Raw genomic sequence first — 26,796 nt, forward strand, 5'->3', positions numbered from 1 at the left:
ACAGGTTTGAGAGATGGGTCTGTGCAAACCTCATGAAGTTCAACAAGGCCGACTGCAAGGACCTGCACATGGGTCAGGGCAATCCCAAGCACAAATACAGGCTGGGCGAGGAGTGGATAGAGAGCAGCCCTGCAGAGAAGGACTTGGCGGGGGTACTGGTGGATGAAAAACTGACTATGAGCCATCGGTGTGCACTCACAGCCCAGAAGGCCAGCTGTATCCTTGGCTGCATCAAGAGAAGTGCAGACAGCAGGTTGAGGGAGGGGATTCTGCCCCTCTACTCTGCCCCCACCAGACCCCACTTGCAGTAGTGTGCTCAGCTCTGGGGCCCCCAGTATAGGAAGGACATGGACATGTTTGAGCGGGTCCAGAGGAGGCCATAAAGGTGATCAGGGGGCTGGAACACCTCCTTTATGAGCACAGGCTGAGAGAGTTGGGGTTGTTTAGCCTGGAGAAGAGAAGGCTGTGAGGAGACCTTATAGTGGCCTTCCAGTGCTGTCAAGGGGGCTACAGGGAAGATGGGGAGGGACTGTTTATCAGGGACTGTAGTGATAGGACAAGGGGTAAAGGTTTTACCCTGAAAGAGGGTAGATTCAGGTTAGATACAAGGAAGAAATTCTTCACTGTGAGGGTGGTGAGACACTGGCACAGGTTGCCCAGAGAAGTTGGGGCTGCCCCCTCCCTGGAAATGTTCAAGGCCAGGTTGGACAGGGCTTTGAGCAACCTGGTCTAGTGGAAGGTGTCCCTGCCCATGGGCAGAGGGGGCTGGAACTAGATGATCTTTAATGTCCCTTCTAACCCAAACCATCCTATGATTCTGTGATATTGCATGCCATATAACGCCATGCTCAGTGCTAAAAAGTGGGGTGGAGGAGAAAGGGGGTTTTTTGACTTCCAACGTGGCTGTTACTTAAAGACTGGGTATCAGTCTGCTGGTGGGAGATGAATGTTTTCCATTGCATTGCTTTTTTGTTTGTGTTTTATTCCTCTCTCCTTTATCTGTTAAACTGCTTTTATATTGCTCCTACAGTTTTCTTGCTTTTGCTTTTCTTGTTCCTCTCCCTGGTCCTGCTGAGGGTGGGAAGGTGGGATGAGAACAGAGTGAGCAAATGACTGTGTGGGTGCTTCACTATTGGCCAGAGGTCAACCCACAACACACTGTTACTGTATTAAACTGTATCACTTCCATGATTTCTACAGTTATTTGAAACATCCGCAACGTCTTTTTATTGTTCATTTGTCATCTATACAGTTAAGACAGATCTGCTGTTCCTGCAGCAAAGCTAAAACCTATCAAGAGGCAGGTTTTTTTAAACTCTGCAGCTTAAATATGATCATATTCAAATGGGTATGTTTCACTATGATTTTCATGTATGATGAAATTCTTGATTTCCTGTTGTGTTTTTTTTTTTCCTCACAATGTAGCCTTACAACAGAATCAAAAGCCTGCATTTTATATTACTGTTATGGCACACCTGCCAGGAGGTTCATTATATGCCTGTATTGTGGTTTGAACCCAGAGGGCAACTGAGCACCATGCAGCTGCTCACTCACCCCCTCCCCCTCTGGAATGGGAAGGAGAAAGTAAAACAAAAGGCTCTGGACATTGAGAGGACAGGGAGGGATGCCTCAGCCACTATGGTCACAGGCAAAAGACAGGTTCCTTAGGAGAAGAAAAAAAAAAAAACAACTTCAATTTAATTCAAACACTAACAATAACACCACTCAACAGACAGAGTGGGACAGTGAGAAACTTTACCACATCTTAAAAACACCCACCCCCGCCCCTCCCTTCTTCCTGGGCTCAGTTTTACTTCCAAATTCTCCACCTCCTTACCCCCAGTGACACAGGGAATGGTGTTACAGTCAGTCTGCCTCTCCTTCTTCCTCAGGGGGAGGACTCCTCGCATTCTTCCCCTGCTCCAGCATGGTGTTCCTCTCACAGGAGACGGTCCTCCATGAACTTTCTCTGACATGAGTCCTTCCCATGGGATGCAGCTCTTCATGAACTGCTCCAGCGTGGGTCACCCTCACGTGTTGCAGTCCTCCCAGCCCCAACTACAACAGCGCGGGCTTTCCACAGACTCCCAGCCTTTGGGTGCAGCCACCTGCTCTGGCGTGGGGTCCTCCCCGGGCTGCAGGTGGGCATCTGCTCCACCAGTGACCTCCATGGGCTGCAGGGCACAGCCTGCCCTCTCACCACGGGCTGCAGGGGGGTCTCTCCTCTGGCGAACCTCTCCCCGCCCCGCTTTCTCCTCTCTTCCACTGACCTCAGTGTTTGCATAGGTATCTCCTTCACAACTCCCATGCTTCCTCCTGGGTGCCCCTTCTTAAATACATTATCACAGAGACATGGCCACCATCACTAATTGGCTCGGCCTTGGCGCAGAGGTGGGTCTGACTTGGAGCCGGGGGAGCTTTGAGAAGCTTCTCGCAGGGGCCACCGCTGTAGCCCCCTCCCCACTATCAAAAACCCCACCACACACATAAACCCAACACAAGTCTGTTTTTATCAATACTGACAAAATTAATGCTTTGCTTTCTGTACTGACAGGATCTTAAACCAAATAATTTGTTGTTAGATGAAAATGGGGTTTTAAAATTGGCTGACTTCGGCTTGGCAAAATCTTTTGGAAGTCCAAATAGAGTTTATACACACCAGGTAGTAACAAGGTAAGACGTTCTATTTTGTTTCTTACATAGTGATTCTGTAGCTGTTTTGCAGTGTCTCTTGAAATAGGTCATGTCAAATCAACATGTTCAGAGTTTGACATCTAGCTCATGTGATACGGCTGTCGTGGCAAGAGCTTCATAAAGAAAATACAAGAAGCATTGTTTAGCAAAGTCTGTAAGAACTGGTATAATATGCATCCATGGGGGTTGTTCTGGGGTATGATACTTTTTTGAAATGCATGGAAATAATAAGTATCTGCCTATAAGCCTGGCTTTCAGAGCAAGACAGCTGTTACTTTCTGTTAATCATGAGACCTAGAATCCTTTTTTGTAGCTAGTCACATTACCTATTATGAGACAAAGGTTGAACCAATTAAAATATATATTGTTACTTATGGCATGCACATTTAAGGTATGCTTTAGAAAGCAGGACTGCAAAATATGTAAGTTACTTCCTTTTGTCTGCTGTAATGCTAAAGCTATTCAGGCAAAGCTGGTTTGTTTTAACACCTTTCTTCAAAAGGCAGAAATGCTACGGTAGTTTCAAATGCAGCATGCATCAGATCACTGCATTAAACTTGATTGTTCTTAGGCAGTGAAAGTAGCTGTGTTACAGAACTGCTGTCAGGGTTCATTTTGCATAAAACTAGTCTCTGTACTTAGGTCTGTTGGTATGGAGATTTTTGGAAGCTGTAAGGAATTCTGTCTTTCTGTCATTTCTTAAAGTTTAAATGAAATTTTGGTTTATAACATACAAAACCTGCCTGTTAACTACTTTTTTCCTTTGTATATCTGTTAATCAGCTCAGTTGAAACTACTTAATTTGTGGTTTTATGTGACCCTATGGTGAGAAATGCACAATTTTGTTCAGTCCTTCTTAAAACACTTTGCAGGGTAGAGTACAGCTCCTCAGTGTCTGAAAAATGTATAGGCAAGAGCAGTGTCTTCTTTGTAGTTCTTGCATTGCTACAATATATAATATTTGACATGAGCAAAACCAGGTGATTTTTCCCGAAATGTGTTTTCTTTTCAGGTGGTATCGGGCCCCAGAACTATTGTTTGGTGCTAGAATGTATGGTGTTGGTGTCGATATGTGGGCTGTTGGTTGTATTTTAGCTGAATTGCTCCTCAGGGTAAGTCTTCAAATGTATACGTTTTGTATTTGCTCTTCAGTGCATTACAACTTTGTATATGGTCCTTCTCTCTCCTTCTAACAGCAGCAGGTGAAGGCAGTTAGGCTATTTAGGAAAGGAAGGAGAGGAGGGGGGAAAAGCTTCCAAGAGCTTGCTAACTGTAAGGAAAGTGAAGTTCTGGAATAGACTGAGGTTCCATAAATATCACGATCATTGAAAGTCTTTAAAAACAGCACGGTAAAAATATTGCAACAAACTTTCACAGTCTTGCTTTGGGGAAGTTCAAGTAAGTAACTCTTCCAGTCCTGTAAGTGTTCTCTTTTCACACAGCCTTCTATCAGTTTTCATTTGCTATCCTTCTAGAAATGTGACATCACAGATACATACATACTCTGTCCCTTATACATGGTTTCTCAATAACTAAGTAATTATCATCAGTACCTTAATTGTGGATTTATTTGTAATGAGCAGAAGACTGATATTTTTCTAAGCGTTGTTTAGTTGACAATACTGGAGTGAAGCTGAAGGTTAACATTAGACTAAGCCCATGCCACTCCAGAGTATGGTACACAGATGTAATGGTCCTTAGGTATGTTTTACTGAAGCAGATCATTTATTATGCAGGTCTTCAGAGAAGATATGCAAGTGTGAGGGGGAAAGTGGAGGGTAGGGGCACAGACACAGCTGTAAGCATGAAGTAGCCTGCAGTATAATTTATCTTCCACGAGCATGTGGTTTCTGCTTGGTTTTTGCACTGTACTTTCAATGTTTGTGTGGCCATGTCATGAACTAGACTGGCAAATTGGTCTGTCTGAAAACACCTTGAAAGAAATCTTTTGCCTTGGTTTATCACACAAACAGCTGTGCTGGTACAATTTGTTTGGCAGTGTAGAAATGGAAATGTACAGTGGCTGTTTAAGTAGCACTAGTGATGTCTATGTAAGTATGCATTTAGACCTGCTAAAGTTGGATAAACTTAAAGTCAGAAAGCAAATTGTTGAATTCTGTTGATTCTTTGGTTTCTCACAAAGCAGAAAATGTGTTATGGTTCAGTTTTATCACAATGATAGTTTTAAGTGTATCTGTCCTTTTTCTTCCTGAGTTTACTGAGTTGAGGGATAATGCAGCTTCTGGGAGCTTAAGGAGTTTATTCAAGGGGCTTTCATGACATCAAAATTTAGTACACTGCCTAGTAGAAATGTTCATTACGGTCTTTCTATCTCACTTAGTTAAATACTGCCTCTAATTCTTCACAATTTTGCTTTGGTCACAAAGTCCCCTTTTTCTTGCATTTTGTGCCTGATGCGCAAACTACAAATTGAACTGGACAAATATCGCCTTTTCTATCTTGTGCTTAGTTTAAGTGAGATGTGACACTGATTAGGCAGTTTCCATCCTAGTGGGTCACTACTTTCATCTATGCTGTGATCTCATTCCATCAGTCTAACTGCTGCTTGTGTAATACAGTTATAATTCACTTTAAATGTTTTGAATGAATATAAAATGTAACTTAAGGGAGTAGATGATGGAAAGATTGCTGTGACCAACTGACTTTCAACTGGCAACTGAGGTGTAAAACCTATCCTCTCCTGTGTTAGTTCTTCTATGTTAATGTGGTGGTGGTCTAATCTCATGTTTAGCTCTCTGCTATTAAGTCAATGATATCAAGCCTGTGTTGCAAGAAACCTTCAGAATCTAGTAGGGCATCACTAGGAGGCCTCAAATATTCAGTGTACTTCTTTGTGGGTAGCTGGTATACAAAGATGTTTTGCCCTGCAATTATGAGGGTTAGGTCAGAGCTCCTCTCTCAACTTGAAGTTCAGAAGTTAATTCAGTCAACTGCTGTTGCCTTCTTCCAGGTTCCTTTTTTGCCTGGAGACTCTGATCTTGACCAGCTGACAAGAATATTTGAAACACTGGGCACGCCAACAGAAGAACAGTGGCCTGTGAGTCCTTTTGTTTAACAGACTGACATGAGTTTTACTTGATATTCTATTTAAGCTTTTGAAATTAAGTGAGGTAAGTAGATTTGCAGAAGGCAGCTGCCTGGTCTCACAAAGTGGAGGATAAGCAGCTGAGTTTCTCTTGGCAAGTCTCTGGTCAATATAGCAGTGTGGTTAGCATTAAGCAATAGTAATAAAACTTCTGTGTGTATCCACAGTTTCCCATGGCTATTGGTGGGAAATTATTGTTGTTGCTTAATGGTTTTGAGATACTTGATTAATTAGTCTGCTTTAATCACTTTCAGAAGTAGGAGCAATTTGTAGGGATTTAAGTTGGCCTGAATACATTATAGTTTTGGGATACAGTAAGAAATAGCAGACTAACAGCTTTAGGGATAAACAATTTATCTCAGAGTAACAGTACTACAACAAATGCAGATTAGTAGTACAATTATCTCTGAGATTACAGTAAATTAAATAATACCAGGCCAAGCTTAGTGTGAGGGCACACAGTGACCTTCCTAACCCTGTTTATCAGACGGACAGACAGGAAGCTGGGTATAACTTCTGATGAGTGACTTGGGCCAGCTGACAGGCACAGGGATTCCTGAATTCCCTGATCAGACTGTCCTCTTTCGTAGTTGAGTTATGGAAGTACTTTCTGGACTTGCTAACCAATTACCATATCTCACCTCTGCTTTCCCTCTGTGCCATTTTTTCTTTGTGCGAAAGGGGACTCAGATGCTACCTTAAGTAGTGTGCAGTCACCAAATGGAGCTATAGCCATGTAAGATGTCTGGTCACCTGGTGGTTTGAGCACAAGAGGGCAACTGAGCACCACGCAGCTGTTCACTCACCCCTTCCCACCCAGTCCTGGGAAGGAGAAAAAAATGAATCAAAAGGCTCAGGAATGGAGATAAGGACAGCGAGGGGTCACAGGCAAAAGACAGGCTCCTTAGGGGAAGAAAAAGAACATCACACTATTTCAAAACACTAACAACAATGACACTTAACAGACAGAACAGGGCAGTGAGAAACATTACCATATCTTAAAAACACCTCCCACAACTCCTTCCTTCTTCCTGGGCTCAGTTTTGTTCCCAATATCTCTACCTCCTCCCCTAGGGGCAGGGGATGGGGGTTGCAGTCTGTCCATTGCCTCCTCCTCCAAGGTGAGGGGAAGCACTCTTCTGCATTCTTCCCCCTGTTCCATATGGCTCCCCTCTCATGGGAGAGATTTCTCCATAAACTTTCTTTGGTGTGAGTTCTTCCCACAGGCTGCAGCCATTCCTGGGCTGCTGCGGCACGGGTCCCCCCCATGAGTTGCAGTCCTCCCAGCGCCAGCTACAGCAGCAGGGGCTTCTCCTCCCCTTAGAGTCCTGGCCTTCTTCAGGCACAGCTACCTGTTCCATTGTGAGGTCCTCCACAGGTCACAGGTGAATCTCTGCTCCTTTGGTGACCTCCATGGGTGGCAGGGAGGGTGGCCCTGCCCGCTCACCAGGGGATACAGGGTGGGTTTTTGCCCTGGCGCACCTTCCCCGCTTCCTCGTCCTTCCTTCCACTGACCTCGGTGTTCACACAGGTGTCCTTCTTGTAACTCTTCCTCACAAGTCCCAACCCCCTCTCAGGTTTTCCTTCTTAAATCGCAGAGGCATGGCCACCATTGGTAATTGGCTCGGCTATGGGCAGAGGCAGGTCAGACTTGGGGGTGAGGGGTGTGTTGTCTTTTGGAAAGCTTCTCACAGGGGACCACCCCTGTAGCCCCTTCCCCCAATTCCAAAAACTCTGCCACAAAACCCAGCACACATCAGTCACCATATGGAGGAGACTGTATAAGGCGATAGCAGCCCCACATTTTCACTCCTTGCTTATGTAACTGTGGGGGAAAGTATGGTTGTCTTGCAATGGCATATAAGGCCAAGACTGATGTGAACACCACCCACCTCACTGGGAGTGTCAGGTGTGGAGAGGAGTCTGATCGTGGAGTGATGAAGGGTTAAATTGAGAAGACAGTCAATAAGATGGTGTCTCAGGAAACCATCGGAACAGTGTGGGTCAAAAGCCAAGTACAAATCTTTAACATGACAACCAAAATGAGTATGAAGCCACTCAAAATAAGGATAACAACTCAGTAAAAACATAGGATATTCCATATCCCCCTACTGATGGGAGGCCATCCTGAAAGGGATTCCTGCCAACCACATTTGACTTTTTTTTTTCTTCTAAAAACACTTTCCCTGATTTATTTGATCTCTGGTACCATGATTATTAAGGTTTGTTGTGCCTGCTTCTTTGCCTGCTCCGATAGTCAATGCAAGTCTTCATGTTGCAAAAACCATTCAATTAGAGAGAAATTCATACTGATAAAGGTATGGATGATATGGTGGGTTTGGGAATGGAAACAGGAGAGGGACTTGGAGATGTGGGAATAACGTTACACTGAGAGCTGTCAGAGCATTAGCGCAAAGGCATATAGTATCAACAGAGTGAGAAAATATAAGGGTCATACTACAAAAGGGTTAACGCAGGCATATGAGACACTGACTGTTGATCCACTCGTGTAGGTTCCTTAACTGATACAGAGGTATCTCCCATTTAAATTGTTTACAATCCCACAGTTAACTGTGATGTTCTGCTCTTGGGTTATGGAAGTATAATAGAGTCTCAAAGAAGGATTCCATACTGGGGAGCTGTGGGGTTTTTCTCCTACCACTTTTAAAGTAGTGAGGTTCCATAAGCAAGGTTTTCCTGTTTGTCAATACAATTTGAATACATTCAGTTCACTGCATTTGAAGGTGTATTTCACAGTGTGCTGCAACCTGGGCTAAAGCTTTAACAGTGGGATAATTCCAATGCTCATGGAACCAGTGAGCTACCATGGTGGTTCCACATTCCAAGTTGCAGCTTTGGGCTAAGGCTTCCTCAGTTTCATCTGCTGGTATTGGGCTGCTACCAGCTTCTCATGGGTGTCAGTGTCCACTATCACTTCCACCCCTCTGATAGCAGCAGTGTCATCTCAGTCATTCCACCTAGCCTCAGCCATGGGGTGAGCAGAATGGGATCAACATGGCCCACAAAGTGTGCAAATACCTTCCTAAAGAAGGTGACCGCTCATTTCTATGGTAAGAGTGTGGAAGGAGCATGCTTTCCAAGAGGGAAGGTCACCCGGTGCACCCAGAAGAACAGTATGGGCAGAGGAGTGAATGACTAAGCAAAGGCTCGGGAATTTTAGCTGTCTGGGCAGTACCATCTTAGTTGGCCATAACGATTTGGCCATCAGTGGTACAAACAGTGGAATCACACCCAAACCAGGCATTACTGCAAAGGCTTGATGAGCCATCAGTCAACCAGGCACCCTTCTGTGGGGTGGTGAAAGGAGGGACTTAGGTAATTGTCAAGTCTGACTGATTGTTGGTAGCTACAGGGGTGGGAAAGGTGAGATGGGTGGGAATACAACGGTTGGGGCCTGAAGGTTGGGCTCCAACAGTGGTGATGGGGATACCAAGAAGCCAGTGTTGAGTGGCAATGTCTTGAGTTCATCCTTCAGGGAAGGGAATGTTGTGAAGGATGTCACGAAGAATAGAATGTAAAACCCTAAGAGTAAGGGGATGATCCCTGAGGAGTTTGTCAATGTCAGAAAAAGTAGCAAGTAAAGCACGCTCCTGTTCACGATACAAGGCTTGTGCATTTTACCACCCCTTGTGTTACGATCCAGACAGGGAGCACATAGGGTCACAGAATCACACAGAATCATCTAGGTTGGAAAAGACCTTGGAGATCATCGAGTACAACCATTAACCTAACACTGACCATTCTCAACTGTACCATATCCGTAAGTGCTATGTCAGCCCCACTCTTACACACCTCCAGGGATGGGGAAGTCCTTCCTTCTTCCTCCAAGCCAGGGGGAATCACTCTTCTGCATTCTTCCCCCTGCTCCACGTGGTGTCCCTCTCACAGGAGACAGTCCTCCACAAACTCTCCCCACTGTGAGTCCTCCCCACGGGATGCATTCTTCTCGAGATGCTCCGGCGTGGGTCACCTCCACGTGTGCAGTCCTCCCAGCGCCGAACTGCAACAGCGGGGGCTGCTTCTTCCCACAGAGTCCTGGGGTCCTCCACAGGTCACAGGTGAATCTCTGCTCCTCTGGTGACCTCTGTGGGTAGCAGCGGGGTCAGCCCTGCTCTCTCACCACAGGATGCAGGGGAATCTCTGCTCTGGCACACCTCCCCTCCTTCCTCCTCCTTCCGTCCACTGACCTCAGTGTTCGCATCAGTGTTCTTCTCATAACTTGTCCTCAAAGTCCCTCAACCCCCTCTCAGGTTTCCCTTCTTAAATACGCTATCACAGAGGCACAGCCACCGTTGCTAAATGGCTTGACCTTGGCCAGAGTTGGGTCCAACTTGGAGCCAGGGGAGCTTTTGAGAAGCTTCTCACAGGGGGCCACTGCTGTAGCCCCCTCCCTTGCTACCAAAAACTCCACCACACAAACTGAACACAGCTAGGGAATGGCTGGGGTCCTCAGTCATCTCAGGGCACTTTTCTTTGAACATAAGCTGCTGATGCCCAAAAGACAAAGTCTGTAATTTTCATGTGGAATTTGTACTCAGATTCTGGGCCCTAAACTGAGGGTCTGGGCTTCTGATTCTGGAATTTGGATGGTAATCCTTCCCTCATATTTGCAAGCCAGGCTAAGTAATCCACAGTAACAGATCTGCAGTAGCACTTGCTTAATTTGTCTAGGTGTATGTTTGTTAAACGGTGTGTAGAGATACTTGTGGTGCCTCCACTGGCATCATATTCAGCTTCAATAATTGATGGCATTTGTAAACCTGATCGGTCTTCAGGAATTTGATGTATCATCATTTGAATCCAAATTGAACCAAACATTTCTTTCTCAGTCTTCTTGGTCAATATATAAATATGCTTTATGTATTTTTGTTGCAGTAACTCCCTTTTCTGTAGCTTCCAGCTGTCAGTCAAGTTTTTCACGGGCAGGTGCTGCCACCAGGGGGAACACGAGGCACTCTTAATTTCTCCAGGCAAGCCTGAACACAATACAGGCAGTGGCAAGTGTCTTGTCTTAAAATGCAGCCTGAGTATCCTGCTGGGCTTGAACAAATTCTTTTTGTAGGGAGACAGGTCACGGTTTGGCTGCAGGTGCATGGTGCTCAGTATTTCTGAGACAGCAAAAAGGAACAGGCAGAGTACCCTTCATGTTTTTGTCTTTCTGAATTTCCCTAATTAAAATAGCTAGGGAAAATGGAACAGGTACTTTCCTCCATCAGAGAACCTGATGTCTATGAGCAGGGCAAAACAACCAATTAGGGCACCTGCTACAAGGCTGGGTCAGGTAATGATGCTGTGTACCATATCCTGTTTCTGACGCCAGAGGTGGCCCAGCCAAGTTACAGCTTCAGGGTATGGTAACAGAGACCAGAGCAATAGTTTTAGGGGTAAGCAGTTTATCTGAGAATAATGGTGCAGTAACAAATGCAAATCAGTAGTATTGTTATCTATCATTATCTGGGCCAAGATGACAGTAAATCCAGTACTTCACTAGTACTGGGCTAAAATTAATGTTAGGGCACACAATGACCTACATAACCATGGTTATCAGACAGGGTGAGAAGTGGAGCATGGCTTCTTTGGACGTGCAGCTTGGACCAGCCAATGGGCACAGGTGGTCCAGAATTGCCTGATCAGACCATGTTCTTTTGTAGTTGAGTTGTGGAAGCACTCTCTGAACTTGTTAACCAGTCATCACATCCCACCTCTGCTCCCTCTCCATGCTGTTTTTGCTTTGTGTGAGTGGTGCTTGAATGCTATGGTACATGATCACCAAACGGAGCAATAACCATATGGAGAAATATCATGTAAAGTACTACTAGCCCAACACAGTTCTGTTGTTGCTCTGGGATTCTAAGTGAAACGCATGAAGATGTTTGCAATGACATTTCTGCTTTCTTTAGAGAGGAAGAGTTAAGGTATAGGTGGAGAAAGGAGAGAATAGGAGATTTTCTGGCATGATAGAGGTGATGCATGCCCAAATTAATTTGCAAACCCATGCATTTCAAGAATGGAAACAGTTACTTTTTCAAGAATGGAAACATTTTCCTTTTGGACTGGTCACCATTAAAGCAAGGAAAGACAGATCACTTGGAAAAGGAAAGTGTGAAACAACTGTAACAATTATTTTTTTAAAAAAAGAGTCTTTTTGACCTACTATTCCTACATTTATTTTATTTCAGTGACCAAGTGTTAGCAGGGTGTTTTGAAAGATAATTTGCTTCTGCTGAAAGACAGCCATATGAATTTCCCTTTCTGTGAAAAGCTGAACTTTTTCTAACTTGAAAAACATACATTCCATTTTTGGTCTTTGTAGGGGATGACAAGTCTTCCAGATTATGTCACATTTAAGTCTTTCCCTGGAATGCCTCTTCAACATATCTTCAGTGCAGCTGGTGATGATTTGCTCAATCTTCTGCAAGGCTTATTCACATTTAATCCTTGCACTAGGGTTACGGCTACTCAGGTATAGTATGTCCTAATGTTCGTTAACCTACTGTTAATATCAGATGAATGTGCTTTGAAGCCCATAACCCCATTTTGAAATGAAATGTCATTTATCTCTGTCTATGAAATACTAGAAACATAGTTCCAGTGTTTTATAGAGAGAACTCTGAAAGGCATGAATAATGCTGACTGATCATTCCCAATATAGAGGTGTATGAGTCACGGCCTTCAGGGAGTTATTATATTTGACATTCAAAATTCAGTCACCTAAAGCTTGAAACTTTAAGTCTTAACATAGCCTGCCTTATTCCCTGGGTTTGAAAGGTTTTCATCCTTATTTCATCCAGTCTCTTCCTCAATTTAATTTAAACTTTTTTGATTCTTTTTTAACATGAAGTTCTGTGGTGATTTAAACCAGCATTTTGTCCTGAATATCCTTTTCCATTATACATGGGTGAAACTGGTCTCAATTTCACTACTCCTTGATGGGGAGAAGTGAATGAAAATCTTGCAGAATGTTCTAGTTCAGAATATTGATTTCTGCTATGAGGAAGATACAGCAGATGGCAGTTTCAAAACTGTATTTCTGTTACCTTACACTGTTAGGGAAGCATGCAAGAAACAGCTGTCCTTTAAGGCCAGGACTCCCTCATTGCTTGTTAGACAAGGCAGATCCCAATCTAGGGGATCAGTGCATGTGTTAAATATCTTTTTGCCAGAAGACTTTTTCAGAGCACATTCAGGTTTTTTTGATCACCAACTTTCAGTATGTTTCCAGATAATCAGTTGTGCTATGCTTGGGACACCTCTGTACTAGTTCGTATGTATGAAATAATTTTATAGGTCATATTTTAGGATGGTGACTGGAACATTGAATATATATGATTTTTCTAGTCTAGTATTTTTATTGACAATGACACAGTTTAAGGCAGGAAAAAACTTGCGCTTACTGTATTGACTTGATTCATAGCAGGCATTGAATACCATGTAACTGATGTTAGCAAGAGTAATGATTATGTGAGAGACAGCTTAGGTTCTTTTCCTTAACCGTATTTTATGGAAGCTGTGGAATTCCTAAAAATTAAAATAGGGTATGTAATTCCACTACATGAAATAACCCTGCTCACTTGTGTTTGTCTTCTACTCTAATTCAAACTACATTTTTCTCAGTTTACAGTGTAGAAACTGCACAATCAAAGAAATTTTGGGGAAAGACCTATCTTAAAAGCTAGCAAAACAACTGGTGTCCAGGTCTTGAATCTGATCAAGACTTCTGACACATTCTTTTAATCTTTCCTCATTCCTACTTTCTTCTTTATCCTCTTGTTTCCTATCTGTCTATTCAGAGTGTAAGCTCTTTAGAGGTAGAAACTTGCTGTTTGTACAAGACCTTCTGCAATGTAGTCTAGAGTTTTGCTAGATGTCTGAGCAGTAGTTAAAAATAACAGTACTCGATTATCTCTTGGCTTACAAATCAAAGTGCTGTGGGTAGTCAACTGAAAACACAAAACCTTGATTTGTCCTAAGGCCACCTTCTAGTGTAAAAGTGTCCAAGTATTCTTAAAGTCAGTGCTTTATTTCATTATAACCTCTTTGTAGATGTTGTTCTGACACTTTATACTATTTACTTGCTTATTTTTCTTCCATTATCATTAAGGCATTGAAACAGAAGTATTTCAGTAACCGACCAGGACCCACTCCAGGAAATCAGCTGCCAAGACCCAACTGTCCTGCAGAAGCTGTAAAGGAGCAACAAAATGCACTTTTGAATTTGAAAAGGAAAAGAACAGAAGGAATAGATCAAGGTAACCTCTTAATGTTTCACCTGTTTGAAAATAGGAGCTAGACGCTCAGAAAGAATGTGATACTTCCAGTGTTTCAGAACAAAAACTCTCTGAGTGAACTACGTCCCTAGGCACCAGCACCAGCTGAAGCCCTTTAATGATTTCTGTTTTAGAATAATTGCTTTGGGGTGAGAATGACTTTGTTCTGTGTTCGAACAGAACTGGTACAGAAAAGGCTCTTTTATGATGCTTCAGAATCTGTTTGTTAGAAGAAATATATAATTCCATTAATTTCTGTAGTGGAGTGTGGTACTAGCCAGTAAATTATAGGCTACTATGATGCCCTTTATTTCTTTTTTTTTCTGAGACGGAAATAACTTTACATCCTTTAAAACAAAAAAAGCAGGGTGGGTGAGAGAGAGAGAAACATAGCATGTTATTCTTTCAAATGACAGACTGGAGAATGTAAATCAGGTTCAGAAGAGAGATTTCTGCTCACTCTCTCTTAGACTAAGCAAATTACCTGTTAAGACCATCTGGGTAAGAAACGTTAAGCACATTTCTGTGACCCTTTTAAAAGGAAGCTGATTCCCTAACATTTACTTCTATGTGGAGCCTCCAGTCTTCCCTGAACAGTAGCATGTACTTCGTATCTTCTTGGCGAGAAAAGGTCTGAGCACTCCAGATGGGCATCTGACACTAAATTACTCAGACCTTCTAGCTGAGAGGCAAATATTGGTTCTTAAATTTGGAATTGGTCTTCTTAACAGTTGGAATAAGCTAGATAGCAGTTGTCAGGTTAGCATCAGCTTTTTGTTATTGCCAGCATGAGACTCTGTTTTCATATAAGAGTGATGTCTTTTTGGAATGGAGATGCATCCAGGAAAGTGCATTTCCTCTTGAATTCAGAGACACCGCTACATTATCAGAGTTAAATTTACTTTTTAGGCACTTTGACTTGTTTCTTAGTCTGTGTCAAATTAAAAGTAAAATGTATTAGTTCACTAGCTTAAGATTCTAATCTCAAAGAAAAATTTAATCAGTTGACTATTTGCATGCTCTTTGCTGACCCCAGTACCATGGGTCAACTAACATGTGGGAACTTGTCAAGTTACCATAGCTTAGGTAATTAATTTAAACTTTTTAGCTCCTTTTGGAAGGACCATGTGAGGGTCTGTGATTAGTACAAGGAGTACAGGCCTTAAAACATGCCTGTTAACTAAAAGACATGAAAGAGGAAGCAGTGCTTCCTTGAGTTCTGTGACTTAACCATTTGAACATTTGACAATGTTCATTTGATAATGAGCAGATCTTCCAGAGCTGTATCAAGCTAGAACACTAATTGCTTTAACGTCTTTCCAAAAGTCTCATCTTCAGCAAGAGGAAATCAGACTTTTGTGTTAAATGCCAGGAGTTTTGAGATTGGCTATAACTATGGCTATAACTAAGGCATTTAGGAAGTCAGCATTACTTTTTGAGACATTTGAGTATCAGTATAAAAAGCAGTATCATTTCCCCTAAGTGGAAATGGAAACATGATGGATTTTTTGATGTGAATTTTCCATTATGTTCTGTTACTGCCTTATCTAGGCTGACAGAACCAGAGGGTCTCAAACGTAGGTCCTCTAGTGCCAACGAACATTAAAGGAGAGAGCCAATGTTAGAGCTAGCAAATCTGCTACCCTGGATTTCATTTGACATCCTTACATGGTGTTATCATCTAAAGTTAAAATCTAAATATTGGTTTGGACAAACAATCCTACAGTCTTTGTTTAAATAAAATTTGAAGGACAGTATATTTTTATTGCTTTTGGGGATGGAACTGTCCAAAAGTCATTTCAAAGAAAAATAAGTTGCACCCCCAAAATTCTTAGGCTGGCCTGTGCTTGCATCCTGCACAGTACATTCTCCTTCCCTTAGCCCTGTTGAGGTAGCACTCTGGAACTAAGCAGAATAGACTGAGTGATTACTGATGGGTACCCTCTTATAAAATGTTGGCACCAGGAGCTGGCTACTAGGAGAAAGAATTTATGCCATCCCTGTAAGTGCTGCTTTTCCACAAGAGCAAAACCTTATAGCCTGTGGGATGTGTTCACCAAACTTAAATGTGCAGCAGCTGTACTTCTCAGAAAACAGCCTCTTTGTTGTCAGGGGAAAACTATCACTAGATGGATGATTGCCTGTGAAAAGTATTAAGCATGCATCATTTCTAGCTATTGCTACCACTTATTTCTGATCAGTGATGTATGTGGACACACTAATGCTACCATGACATCATTGTCCATCTTCTTCACTCTGGCAAACAATCAAAAGCAGCATTCCTTCCCCAGGACAGTAATTTCTAATCCTATTAATCTTCATTTCTACAGAGCTGTAGGTTCACAAAACAGAGAGTATAAACGGTACAGCACTAAACTTTTCCCTGAGTTAATGCAGTATTAAAGAATCTATCTAATTTCAGAACTATTCTATATTGGTTTGGAAAAAAACCACAAACCATTCTATTCATATCTAAGGTTAAGAATTTTTATTGTTTGAGCATTCATTTAAAGTTCATGGGTGTGATTCAATATCAGAGTATTTTAGAGGAGACCTCTGCCTATAGGGCAGGTAAAAACAGTTGGATCCTTTCATAGTAAGCTTCATATCCATCCCAGAAGGCAACTATGGTTAATTCTACCTATGTTATAAATAAGTAGCGTATGAAGAAATGAGAGAACAAAATCTGGAATAGAGTCAGAAAAGTACTGCTGCCCTCATCACCTCTACAGCTGATACTAAACAAAGACATGGTTAAAGAACGAGGCAGAGACTAAAAGGGCTGTTGCTTCCTGCAGACAGCTAATTGCTGGGTAGTGACAGCTTGTAAGAAAAATCATTAAGAGTGTATGTGTGGTGGGGCAGGGTTAAGCCTTAGAATAGCTTGCCTTTCTTACATTTAAAAGTAGAATTAACTGGCTAGCTTTTTATACCAGCAAAGAAAAATACTTACATGTATCCCAGATGCAATTAACACTCAATTACAGGATTTGTGATTCATTTGGAGGACGTGTACTGGTTCGAGTGAACTTTGATCCTAGCACTCTTTCACAGATTCATTGGAAAGAGTCATCATGTACTGCTCCTGCAGCATTAAGCAGCTCAGAGTAGATGTATCTCAAGAAGGGTATCAAATGAATACTAAAACCTTGAGGAGGGGGCTGGACCCCTTTACTTTGATAACAATGTGATTTACACTTTTCAGGATTACCAAAAAAACTGATTTTTTGATTGCTGTGGATGGTGGATGAAAAAGAGTGAAAATGGCCTGAGTCCCAACCATTGAAAAAAACGCTGTAATAGTCACTGGATGGTTATTTTGTAATATTTTCATATGTAATATGTGAATTTAATATCTCCTTACTGAAACAGAGGTTTCATTAACCCTACTTCTTTTTCTGAATAAAAAAAACAAGAAGATTGCTTTCTCTGGTTTGCTGTCTTGTTACTTTGACTCGTGCTTTGAGGTGGTAACTGTCAAAGCTGCTTGCTGGCTACAGATTTACACAGAACCTTTATGCTGAGTCACGTGCTATCCTGTACAGATGGAGCAAAAGTAGAAGTAACACCCTTCTCACCTGGAGCTTAGATGTACATATGATTGTCTGCCAGCCCTATAATGTTGGAAGAAATGTGTCATCATAAAGGAAGGGCAGGATGCTTTTTTGTTCCAGTTAATGTGCCAGTGTATTAACAAATGAGTTTGCATGTGCTCTCTCAGCAGTCATGCATTAAGACTTTCCAAGGACGCATCTACTATATTGAAAACAATATGATGCACAGATTTAATGTGGTGTGTGGGGTTTTTTTGCAGACTCCAGTCTTCCAGGAGTAATTATCTGAGAGCATATAAATACTGTTTCCTTCACAGCCTCAAGATTGCAATAAGAGATGGAGGGAGATCCAGCTGGGAAAACTATACCAGCCCTCCTGTCAACCTGTGGCTGTTGAACAATTCATAGTGCATACACTGGGCTCAGCTCTGCCTGATTTCCAGCATGGCTGTGTTGCAGAGTGGCTGCTGGGTAACCAAACTTCTGCAGTGAAGAGAAAGAAGAGAGTAGGTGCTGTTGATGCAGCTTAACCGCATGCCCACCCCTGTTGTGCAGTGGATCTCAGGGATACCTGGTGAGCCATTGTCATTTTCCCACCTGTGAACCGCTTTCAGCATTCTGTTTTCTGATGTATATGGCAAGTGTATTAGTAGATGATGTTGAGGGTCGTAGAGGAAGAGCAACAATCTTCTTGCTCCCGTGTTACTTCATTTTACTCCTACCTTGAGCCAATGTGAAGTATGCTGGCCTTGTGAGGGAGAACAGTTACTAGTCTTCCAGTGCCCTACTGTGTTCTATATTGGTTGTTGGCAGTTGAATTTCTCACTAAGATCTAATTGACAGTGTAGAGAAAATGTTTATCAAATAACATTAGTTACCACAATTTTCACTGTCTGTAATCAAACATCATCCTGAACTCAGGCTGGAGGATTAAGAGAACAGCAGTCCTACTTCTCACAGTCATATGTACAAAAATATGTTAATCTGAATCGGAAAGAGAGAGTTAAGAGTACTGTAAACTTTTTTGCATTGACCTTACCAAGGCCAGCATTCTAACTGGACTTCAAAGCCTGGAAACCTTCAGCCCCTAAAACAGATACTGTATTTTTCAGTGAGTATCCTAACTATTGGATATAACAAATAGAGTTTGCATGGCAGTGACAATTTAAGTATTGTCAGCTTTGCTTTGAGAGTAACACCATTCCCTTCTTGTTAAATGCTGCATGTGCCTAGATGATACCCTTCCCTGATGGAAACCTTTTCCAGCAGAACAAGTAGCAGTCCTCTAAGCTCCTATTGGCAAAAGTTGTAGAGTAGGCACTGAATTAGATGGGCAGTCAGTGTTTGAATGTATAAAGCACAGTTAATGTGCTCTGTAAGCGTGGGGTTGGAGAGAGAGGATATTTTGTGACCAAGGCTACTGTCTTGCATGCTTTTGAGTCATGTGTTTACCACAGCAGATGCTCAAAAATAGCAATGCTTCTGTATGATATAAGTTAGGAGCTGTTCCTTTCCAGCTCCCACGCTGCAATTCATTTGGCAAACCGTGCACTGCATGTATGGTTGGGGCCTGTTCTATACCATAAGCGTATACAGTAAATCCTGTTTTCAGATGAGTTCTTGAACAACACCGCCTGTGTCAGGGACTAGAATTGCCTTTCTCTTAATGGTGGTGTTGTACATAGATAAAGTGTATGTATATCACAAAGTAAGATAAAATTAGAAAAAGGATCAGCACAATATTTTTTCTTAATCTTAGGCTTTTGGATGGTTTGATTTAACTTTTGTGACTTAGGTCAGAACTCTGGAAGGAATATTTGGGACTCCTGGTGAACATAACTTAATATGCAGTCATATGCTATTAGTCATCTAAATACTGTTTAATTTGTGATCTCGTTACCTTGTAAACTTTGTCATGCTAATCATGCTTCAGCTTTGACAATCTATCTTTTATCACACCAACTCATTGAATATACAGCTGCTGCAATCTACTTGGCTTCTGTTCAGAACCACAATAATCAAGGACTGTTTGTTTTGAGCCTGGAGTGTGCCCACTTGTGCAGAGGTCTAAGTTGTACACTTGTGCAAACTGGAGCATAATCTAAATGCCTTCTCTCTTGATTTGAGATGGTTCTTCTGCCCATACCACCTTTTTATCATGAGTTAATGCTGTGTCTTCCTGAAAGGTTAGTACTCTGCAAACGAGGGCTCTTACCTCAAGACTTAATGGAATTTGAGTAATGTCTATGCATTGTACTGATACTGTTTACATAATTGAATTAAAACTTTGTTTTCTTCCTTCCATTTTGTTGCCACAATAAATGTGGCAAAACTCATTGTATGAGTGCACAATGCAGAACGGGAAGGTGCTCTCTGTTTTAAACAAAACTGATTTCGTTTTCTCACAGATACCAGGATTACTTGTGGTGGCATGGAGAACAAGGACTGCTAGCTATGCTGTCACCATCTTGTCTTCCTGGTTCTCGATTGGTACCAACGCTGCGTGATCCCTGCAGCCTTTTTGTTTTGACAAAGAAGTCTCAGAGCCAGATTCATTTGTAACATACAGTTGTTGCTTTACATCTGTGGTATGGTCTTATCCATGGTGTGGCCTTGATGCTGTCAGCACTCCAGGCAGCACTGCCAGTTGTTTGCTTTTACCTGTGTTTATTCTTGGCTTTTGTGACTGTTCTTGTTCCCTTGACTTACTGCATGTACACTGCTTGCTTAACTCCTGCTCAGCCATTTCTTCTGGTGCACAAATGTTTATGCTCCATGTACTCCAATGTAACGATGCCTTTACAGAGCAGGTTTCACCTGTTACCTTTTAATATTAAGTTGCTTCTTCAAGGGAGGGGATGGGTCGTTACAGAAAAGGCTATAGTTAGGCCTGCTTTTCTTTGAATCCCTCTGTTGCCCCTTGGATTTCATACTCAACTATGTCAACTTTGTTTCTGAGGTAGAGGGTATTCTCTCCACATGGCTGTAATGAAATCACAGGATAAAACAGGGGTAGGTCTTGATGTAGCTTGTCAGGTTGAGATAGGGAAACTTCTCAGCTAAACTGAGTGCTTTGAACACTTTTGGCAGACTGTGTTTTGACTTGCAGCTTGCTGATACCCGGTACTGTGTGAGAGACTAGGGAAGCCCACCACCACTACCAGGAGGGCTCCAGAAGCAGCTCTGTTCTCGCTAGCTTGGAAACTCCAGTTGGCCAAACTTTGTTCATCATATAATGCCTATTTCTCATTTTCAAGCTTCCCCAAGAAGAGCTGGAATAAAATCTCAGTTTTGATGCTATTGAACTAGCCTCCTGTTATCTCTGTGGTCAATTCTAGTATTTTCTTTTTGTTTTTCTATTTGTGAGCAACTTATTCAGAAAATATCTATTTATTTCCCTTTAGAAACTCTTACTCTTTCAAAGATACGGACAGGGGGTTTTCCTTCCAAATAACCAAATCCAGAGGCAAACTGGATCAGTTTTCCCTGCCACTAGAGGCAATGTCTGACAGAGAAATAAGGCAGATGGTCAGATCTGGTAACAACTCTCTGACCTTAAACACTTACCTTTCTGAGAATCATCACTCTGCCAGCTTGAAGCTCCTTGTACAGATGGAAAACTGGGCTGTCTCTTAGCGTGCAGCTTGACCCTGCTTAACTTCATATCCCTGTAGAACTTTAATAAGACCCTGTATATTGACCTTATCTAGTAACTCAGGGGTATGCAGGCTTCCTTTCTTCCATCTGTCACTCATTAACTCCAGTAACACAGTGTGTCTCAAGCTGACACCAGACTTCTTACTGCAGGCTGGTTACCTGAGTGTCAGAAATGTGTCAGTGTGCTGAGAAATGCTGATGTCTCCTTTTCTTCCAGCACAATGTTTTCCTTAGTGTCACTTGAGTTAAATGCCTGTGTCAGTTATTCATAAGGTAAAGGTATTAGCTGTGATTAAGAAACCTGAGACATCATATAATAAAATCCTGATCTAGGAATGAAAAGCTGTACTGCATACAGTTGCTGAGAATTTGGAAAGAATGACATTTATAATTGGAATTACATGGTATTGTGCTAAAAAGAGTCAACAAAGAGCATGCAAATGCAGCATCTGGAGAGTTCAGTGCAAAGCTGTGTAATATTACTGTTCTGTACTTTGACTATAAATATTAACCTACTCAGAAGGGTTTAGTTGGTGCATTTCCTTAACAGACAATGCAGGTTTTAATCCACTTTAACACTGGAGTGAAAAAACAACTAAGCAACCAGTTTATTAAACTATCATTCTCAAAATTAAAGGGTTTTTTTAAAGCAAGTTTGACTGGAAATACCAGCCTTGTGGGTTTTTTAATACTAAAATCTTCAAATGCTATGAAATGCTTTCTTTCAAGTCCAACAAATGTTTTAAAACATTTCATTTGATCAGAATCTAACCAAATTTGTCTACTTAAGTGCATGGATTTTCTTTTCCTTTTGATTTTTTTTTTAGTAACTGCTACCAGCTAGGAAAGATTGGTGTGAATTACAGAACACTGATAAAGATACAGTGGAAGATACCATCATTTAGCATTATGACCAACCCGATATTCTTGAAGGGCCAGTTACATGTGCATGTCTGACAGTCTCTGTTTGTCATCTCTGTAATCAGCCCCATCTCAGAGATTTATAGTTGCAGGTTGTTCTTGCCTTGCACTGGCAGGCCATTTGGTGTTCTCTTTGCTATTCTAGTTGCTTTGTGTGCCCCCCTGCAGATCCACACATGATCTTCAAGATGATCATTCAGTTATATCAGTAACAAATACTGTAGTATATGTCTGTTACTAGATCCCAAGCCAACTGATGCCCTTCTGAAAGCTTCTGCTGGGTGATGTAGTCTTCTGCCCCTAGAGAGGCTGACAACAGCTTGAAAGCTTAGATTCTAAAAGCTCTAACATCAAAAGATGACATAAAAGTTACATTTTTTTCTGTCATTGGACTCTTTGCAGCCATTATTGTAATGCACTTATTTATTTATTTTTAAGCAGAGTAGCAACTGGAGAGTCAAAATAAGGAAGGTGTAGCAGCCAAGAACTCTGAGCTAAAAGCATAACTGGTGACTTGGTGCTTTTGGCAAATTCTGGCATGGGCCGTACCCTGCCCTTGGGCTTCCTGCACAGAGCCAAGCATTAAAACACCTCTGAGATGCTTCAACTGCTCATGATGCACCTTTGTGTCTAAGAGGGCTATTCCCACTTGCTTTTTGTCAAGCTGGGCTATACTATACTGTGGCAGCTGGTCCTGGCACGATTCCTAAGTACACTGGCTTTATGAAGATTTCCAAAGATTCTGGAAGTCCTTGGCTACCTAAGAGGTTCTGGGGAGAAGTGGTCCATAATCCTGGTGCTAGTACATACTTGGGAAGAAAAACTGAGGAAGTCATGAGTTTATTATGGCCTGCAGCCATGTAGATTGTGAGATGGAGATGGTCTTGCAGTCATGCACAAGTATAACTAAATAAAGTGGTAAATAAATTATTTTTACTGTCTGCTCACACCTTTGCATGGTGGTCCCCTTTACTGGAATACCTTTTCCACAGGAAACTATTCCAGCAAACAGCACAGCAGTTAGGTCATTAGCTGTGTAAGAGATTCAGTTTGGACCTGAGTGGTGGCTTCCAGAACACGTGCATGCACGTGCACAGACATTTCCCTTCCTTCCCATAACCACATTTTTGACTGGTGTCTAATTGCTAGGCTCAAGCAAAATACACATTTACCTAAAAATCAATTTCACATCTTTTGTATTTTAACAGGCATATAAAGTCTAAATTTACACTACAAATATGATCTAATTTTATGTAAGTGGCCACCATGATGTGTAACAGTCTGCTTTTGTTTTCCTTCTGATTGCATTTACATTTGGAAAGATTTTCTGTATTTCATTTCACCTGAAAAACAGCCAAGTGGTAGATTTCTCCTTCTCATTGGATGCAGACCTTTTGTGCTCCTCTCTTTGCCAGCTGGCACAAACCAAAATCCTTTAATTACTGAAAAATCTTGAAACTGCAAAACATTGAAAGCATCATTCCAAGTTGCAGCTTCACTTCAGAAGGTGTAAACAAAATGGCACAATTCCTAATGTTTTTACCCTAAAATACACTGAGCTCATTTATACTATGCAAATATTGAGGAAGCACAGAGTCCTTGGGCATTCCTGGTAAGTTCTGATTTCCCTGTACTATGCCAAAAAGCTTTCCACTTCACCACTAACTTTGAGTTCTCTATAGAGGTAGTAATACTGTATTCCTGTCACAGTGAAAGGGGAGAGTGAGCACCTCTGCTTCTGTTAGAATAATTCATGTAGAAATGAGTTAGGAATGAGTGAAGTGGATGCATGTAAAGGTGCAACATCTGCAAGTGAAAATGCCAGTTGGGATCCAAGAGTAGTGCCTTATCAGGTGACTTGAGCACTTGATGTGCCACAGAAGGTCACTGGTGTGTCTGAAACAGGGCTTGCTATCTTGCAGGCAGAGTTTTGGTAGACTGCCTGAAGGTAGGTGGATCAAAGTGACATGCTTCTGGGGCTTCAGGTTCTTCTAGTCTGCTCTGCTTGTATATAGAGTGAGGAAGGTGGCTTGCTCCGAGGGCTCAACTGGCTTCTTACCTGGACTTTTTCTGGGAAATGTCACATGATTACAGTTTCTAACCAAACACTCCTTCATTCTTTGCTCCCCAGCACCTGAACTGAGACCAAAATTTTAACTCCATTCCTGGGTACTCCTTCGCTGTCTTGCTTACCGCAGGGCCACTTCTTGCCCCCGTTCCACCCAACTCATTAAATCACTGTATATCTTTGTAAAATTCTTTATACAAAGCAAGGCCAAAGCATCTTGTCTTTCTCTACTGAATCGATGGATTCCCTGTCACTTGAAAGCCCTAAGTCAGAATTAGCATCTCTTCAAAGAGGCACTCTTTACCCTGCCAAAAGGAACAGTTTGAGGCAGGAATTACTGGTTGAAGATTTCTGGCCAGTAAATCCAATTAGGGGAACAACAGCCTTTTCTGATTTCAGAATATGTATTTGATGAGTAAGCCTTATTCTAAGTGCATGGATAATTTCAAAGTGACAGTTTCTTTACATGCAGTCTGCTCATTGCTTTGCTATTAGCCTGCTTAATGCTTGCCAGCAACACAGCAGGAAAGTTCAGGCCTTTCTGGTGACGAATTTTTCACTTAAAAAGCCAAGGCGCACATCCCAGGGCTCTGGGGTGCTCTAACTGATTGCAAAGTCCATTACAGAGCTCTGCTGTTTCTTCAGTGCAAAGGCTGGATCTATTTGTGTCAGTGATAATGGTGCTGGCATTAACAGACCTGCACAGAGCAGTGAATTAATGGTGTTCCCCATCCAGTGAATGCTTGTTGCTGTCACAGACATGCTGACGTGGGTGTACTCTTCCACCATACCTGTATGTCACCTTCACCAGTCTGTCTTTGCAAGGCAGTTTTGTTTTTAAATTAAGCCTCAGATTCTCCTTCATGTTTTGAGTTGATTTTGCAGATGTGGAAATTAAACAAAGCCTGACCAGTCAGCTCCTCGTGACTGTATAAGAAGCCTGGAACAGAAATAGAAGATGATCACAGTTTTGCTGAGTTCTTACTCTGCTGTGATGCTCGTGTTCCTGTATCTTAACCACATGCTTCAAGAACCTGACTATGTTTTGAAGTTAAAAACACCTGTGGTTTTCCATTGCCAGTTCACTGGCCACACTGCTTTCCTGTCTGTTGGTCAATTCTTAATTCATTCTCTTCAGCACGGCCTCTCGGGGGAGGAGCTGTTAATCAGAGAACGTGGGCTGAGACTTCTACCCCCAGCCCTGACTTGAAGAGTCCTCACCTGAGGATGGGGCTTTTGCTGCTCCTGCAGAGCAGGAGCATCAACCTCATTGGTGCCTGAACTGTGGAGGGGTCTTCTGGGATGCCTGCAAGCTGGTGTCCTTTGCAGCTCAATAACCAACTAGTTGATGCAATTAATCTTACAACAGTGGTAAATACCCTGTCTGTAACTGAGTGTATGCAGATGTTAGAGCACCATTAAAAATAAAGCATGTCTGCTTTTTATAAACTGTACCCTTATGGTAACTCTGGTCTCTTTGGTTCCCGCTATAACACCCAAATTATGTAACGCTGATTCATCATACAATCCGCTTCCTAAAGCATCGACTTTCTGTTTGTTTGCACACGAGGAAAGAGGAAGGGGATTTACGCAATACATCCTGCAATCCATACAATTTCCTTTTTGGTGTGTGTAGCTACATCATCTACAGGTATATACCAGTATATAGTTTAATGACTTTTAGTCTGACTGAATTCCTAAAGCTAGGGCATTTTGAGACTAAAGTTCCAAATAGTTACCTTAATTATTATAGCACACACAGAGAGGCAACAAAGCGGACAAGGCGAGGGACTCTTTTCAGAGAGACCCCGGTGGCTACTGTTGTGGCTTTGTCTGCAATAGCTAAGGTATCCTGTCATCACATGGGAAGCTGAGAAATGCTCAGCTACTGCCTGGTACTGCACTTGATTCCTAGCAACTGATGCTGGAGAAAGTATTTCGGAAACACTGGGGAAGATCTCAGCTCCTGTTCGGAAAGCACAGCCCTCAAGCCGTCCTTCACACAAAGGCTTTTCCATGAAAGTGCAGGCAGTGTAAGGGCCACGGGATGCCGCAAAGCACTTTGAACCCAAGGTTGGTGCATTGCACTGTTAAACTTAGATTTGATGCCTGGTCTTTTAAGGGCCCTCTGTTTATTTCTTATTCAGAGAGTTCACCAAATCCCAGCTGCTGAAAAACCGGTCTTTTAGGGGGTATATGAGCAGGCAAGTGATCTGAGCAGTGTCCTTGAGAGCAGGCAGCCTGTGGAGGCCAGTCCTGCACGGACTGATGCCAAATGGCAGAGCTGAAGATGGCACTGCCGCTTCTGTTGGCTCGGGCAAGCCAAGTAAGACAGTTCGAACACGCCGCGCTGGCCGCTCTGCAAGACACGTGCGCTGGCACCTCCGCCGAGGTGCGGTTCCCCCTGGGCCAGGCTCGGAGGGTGGGTTCTCTCCCCCGCGGCAGACGCGGGGCTGCCGGTTCGCGGGGTGTCCCCTCGCTCAGCGCGGCGGGTGCCCGCCGGGCCGG

General features: G+C 42.5%; 1 protein-coding gene across 13 annotated transcripts in view; it reads left to right on the top strand.

Moving 5' to 3' along the window:
• Window positions 1–25,742, top strand: part of CDK7 (cyclin dependent kinase 7) — a 34,430-nt gene extending 8,688 nt beyond the window's left edge. For 5 of the 13 annotated variants that reach the window (XM_074855978.1, XM_074855984.1, XM_074855982.1 and 2 more), the window contains 6 exons: window positions 2,555–2,673; window positions 3,707–3,806; window positions 5,666–5,752; window positions 12,135–12,284; window positions 13,923–14,070; window positions 25,174–25,742. In XM_074855978.1, the coding sequence (XP_074712079.1) occupies window positions 2,555–2,673; window positions 3,707–3,806; window positions 5,666–5,752; window positions 12,135–12,284; window positions 13,923–14,070; window positions 25,174–25,223 (654 nt within the window). In that variant the 3' untranslated portion in view covers window positions 25,224–25,742. Of the gene's footprint in view, window positions 1–2,554; window positions 2,674–3,706; window positions 3,807–5,665; window positions 5,753–12,134; window positions 12,285–13,922; window positions 14,071–17,293; window positions 17,513–17,959 lie in introns of those variants that run through there. The other 8 variants (XM_074855980.1, XM_074855983.1, XM_074855986.1 and 5 more) reach the window with 6 other exon arrangements.
• The last annotated feature ends 1,054 nt before the right edge of the window (window positions 25,743–26,796 follow it).

The sequence above is a fragment of the Strix uralensis genome, chromosome Z, assembly GCF_047716275.1.
Source record: "Strix uralensis isolate ZFMK-TIS-50842 chromosome Z, bStrUra1, whole genome shotgun sequence".
NCBI classification, from domain to species: Eukaryota; Metazoa; Chordata; class Aves; order Strigiformes; family Strigidae; genus Strix; species Strix uralensis.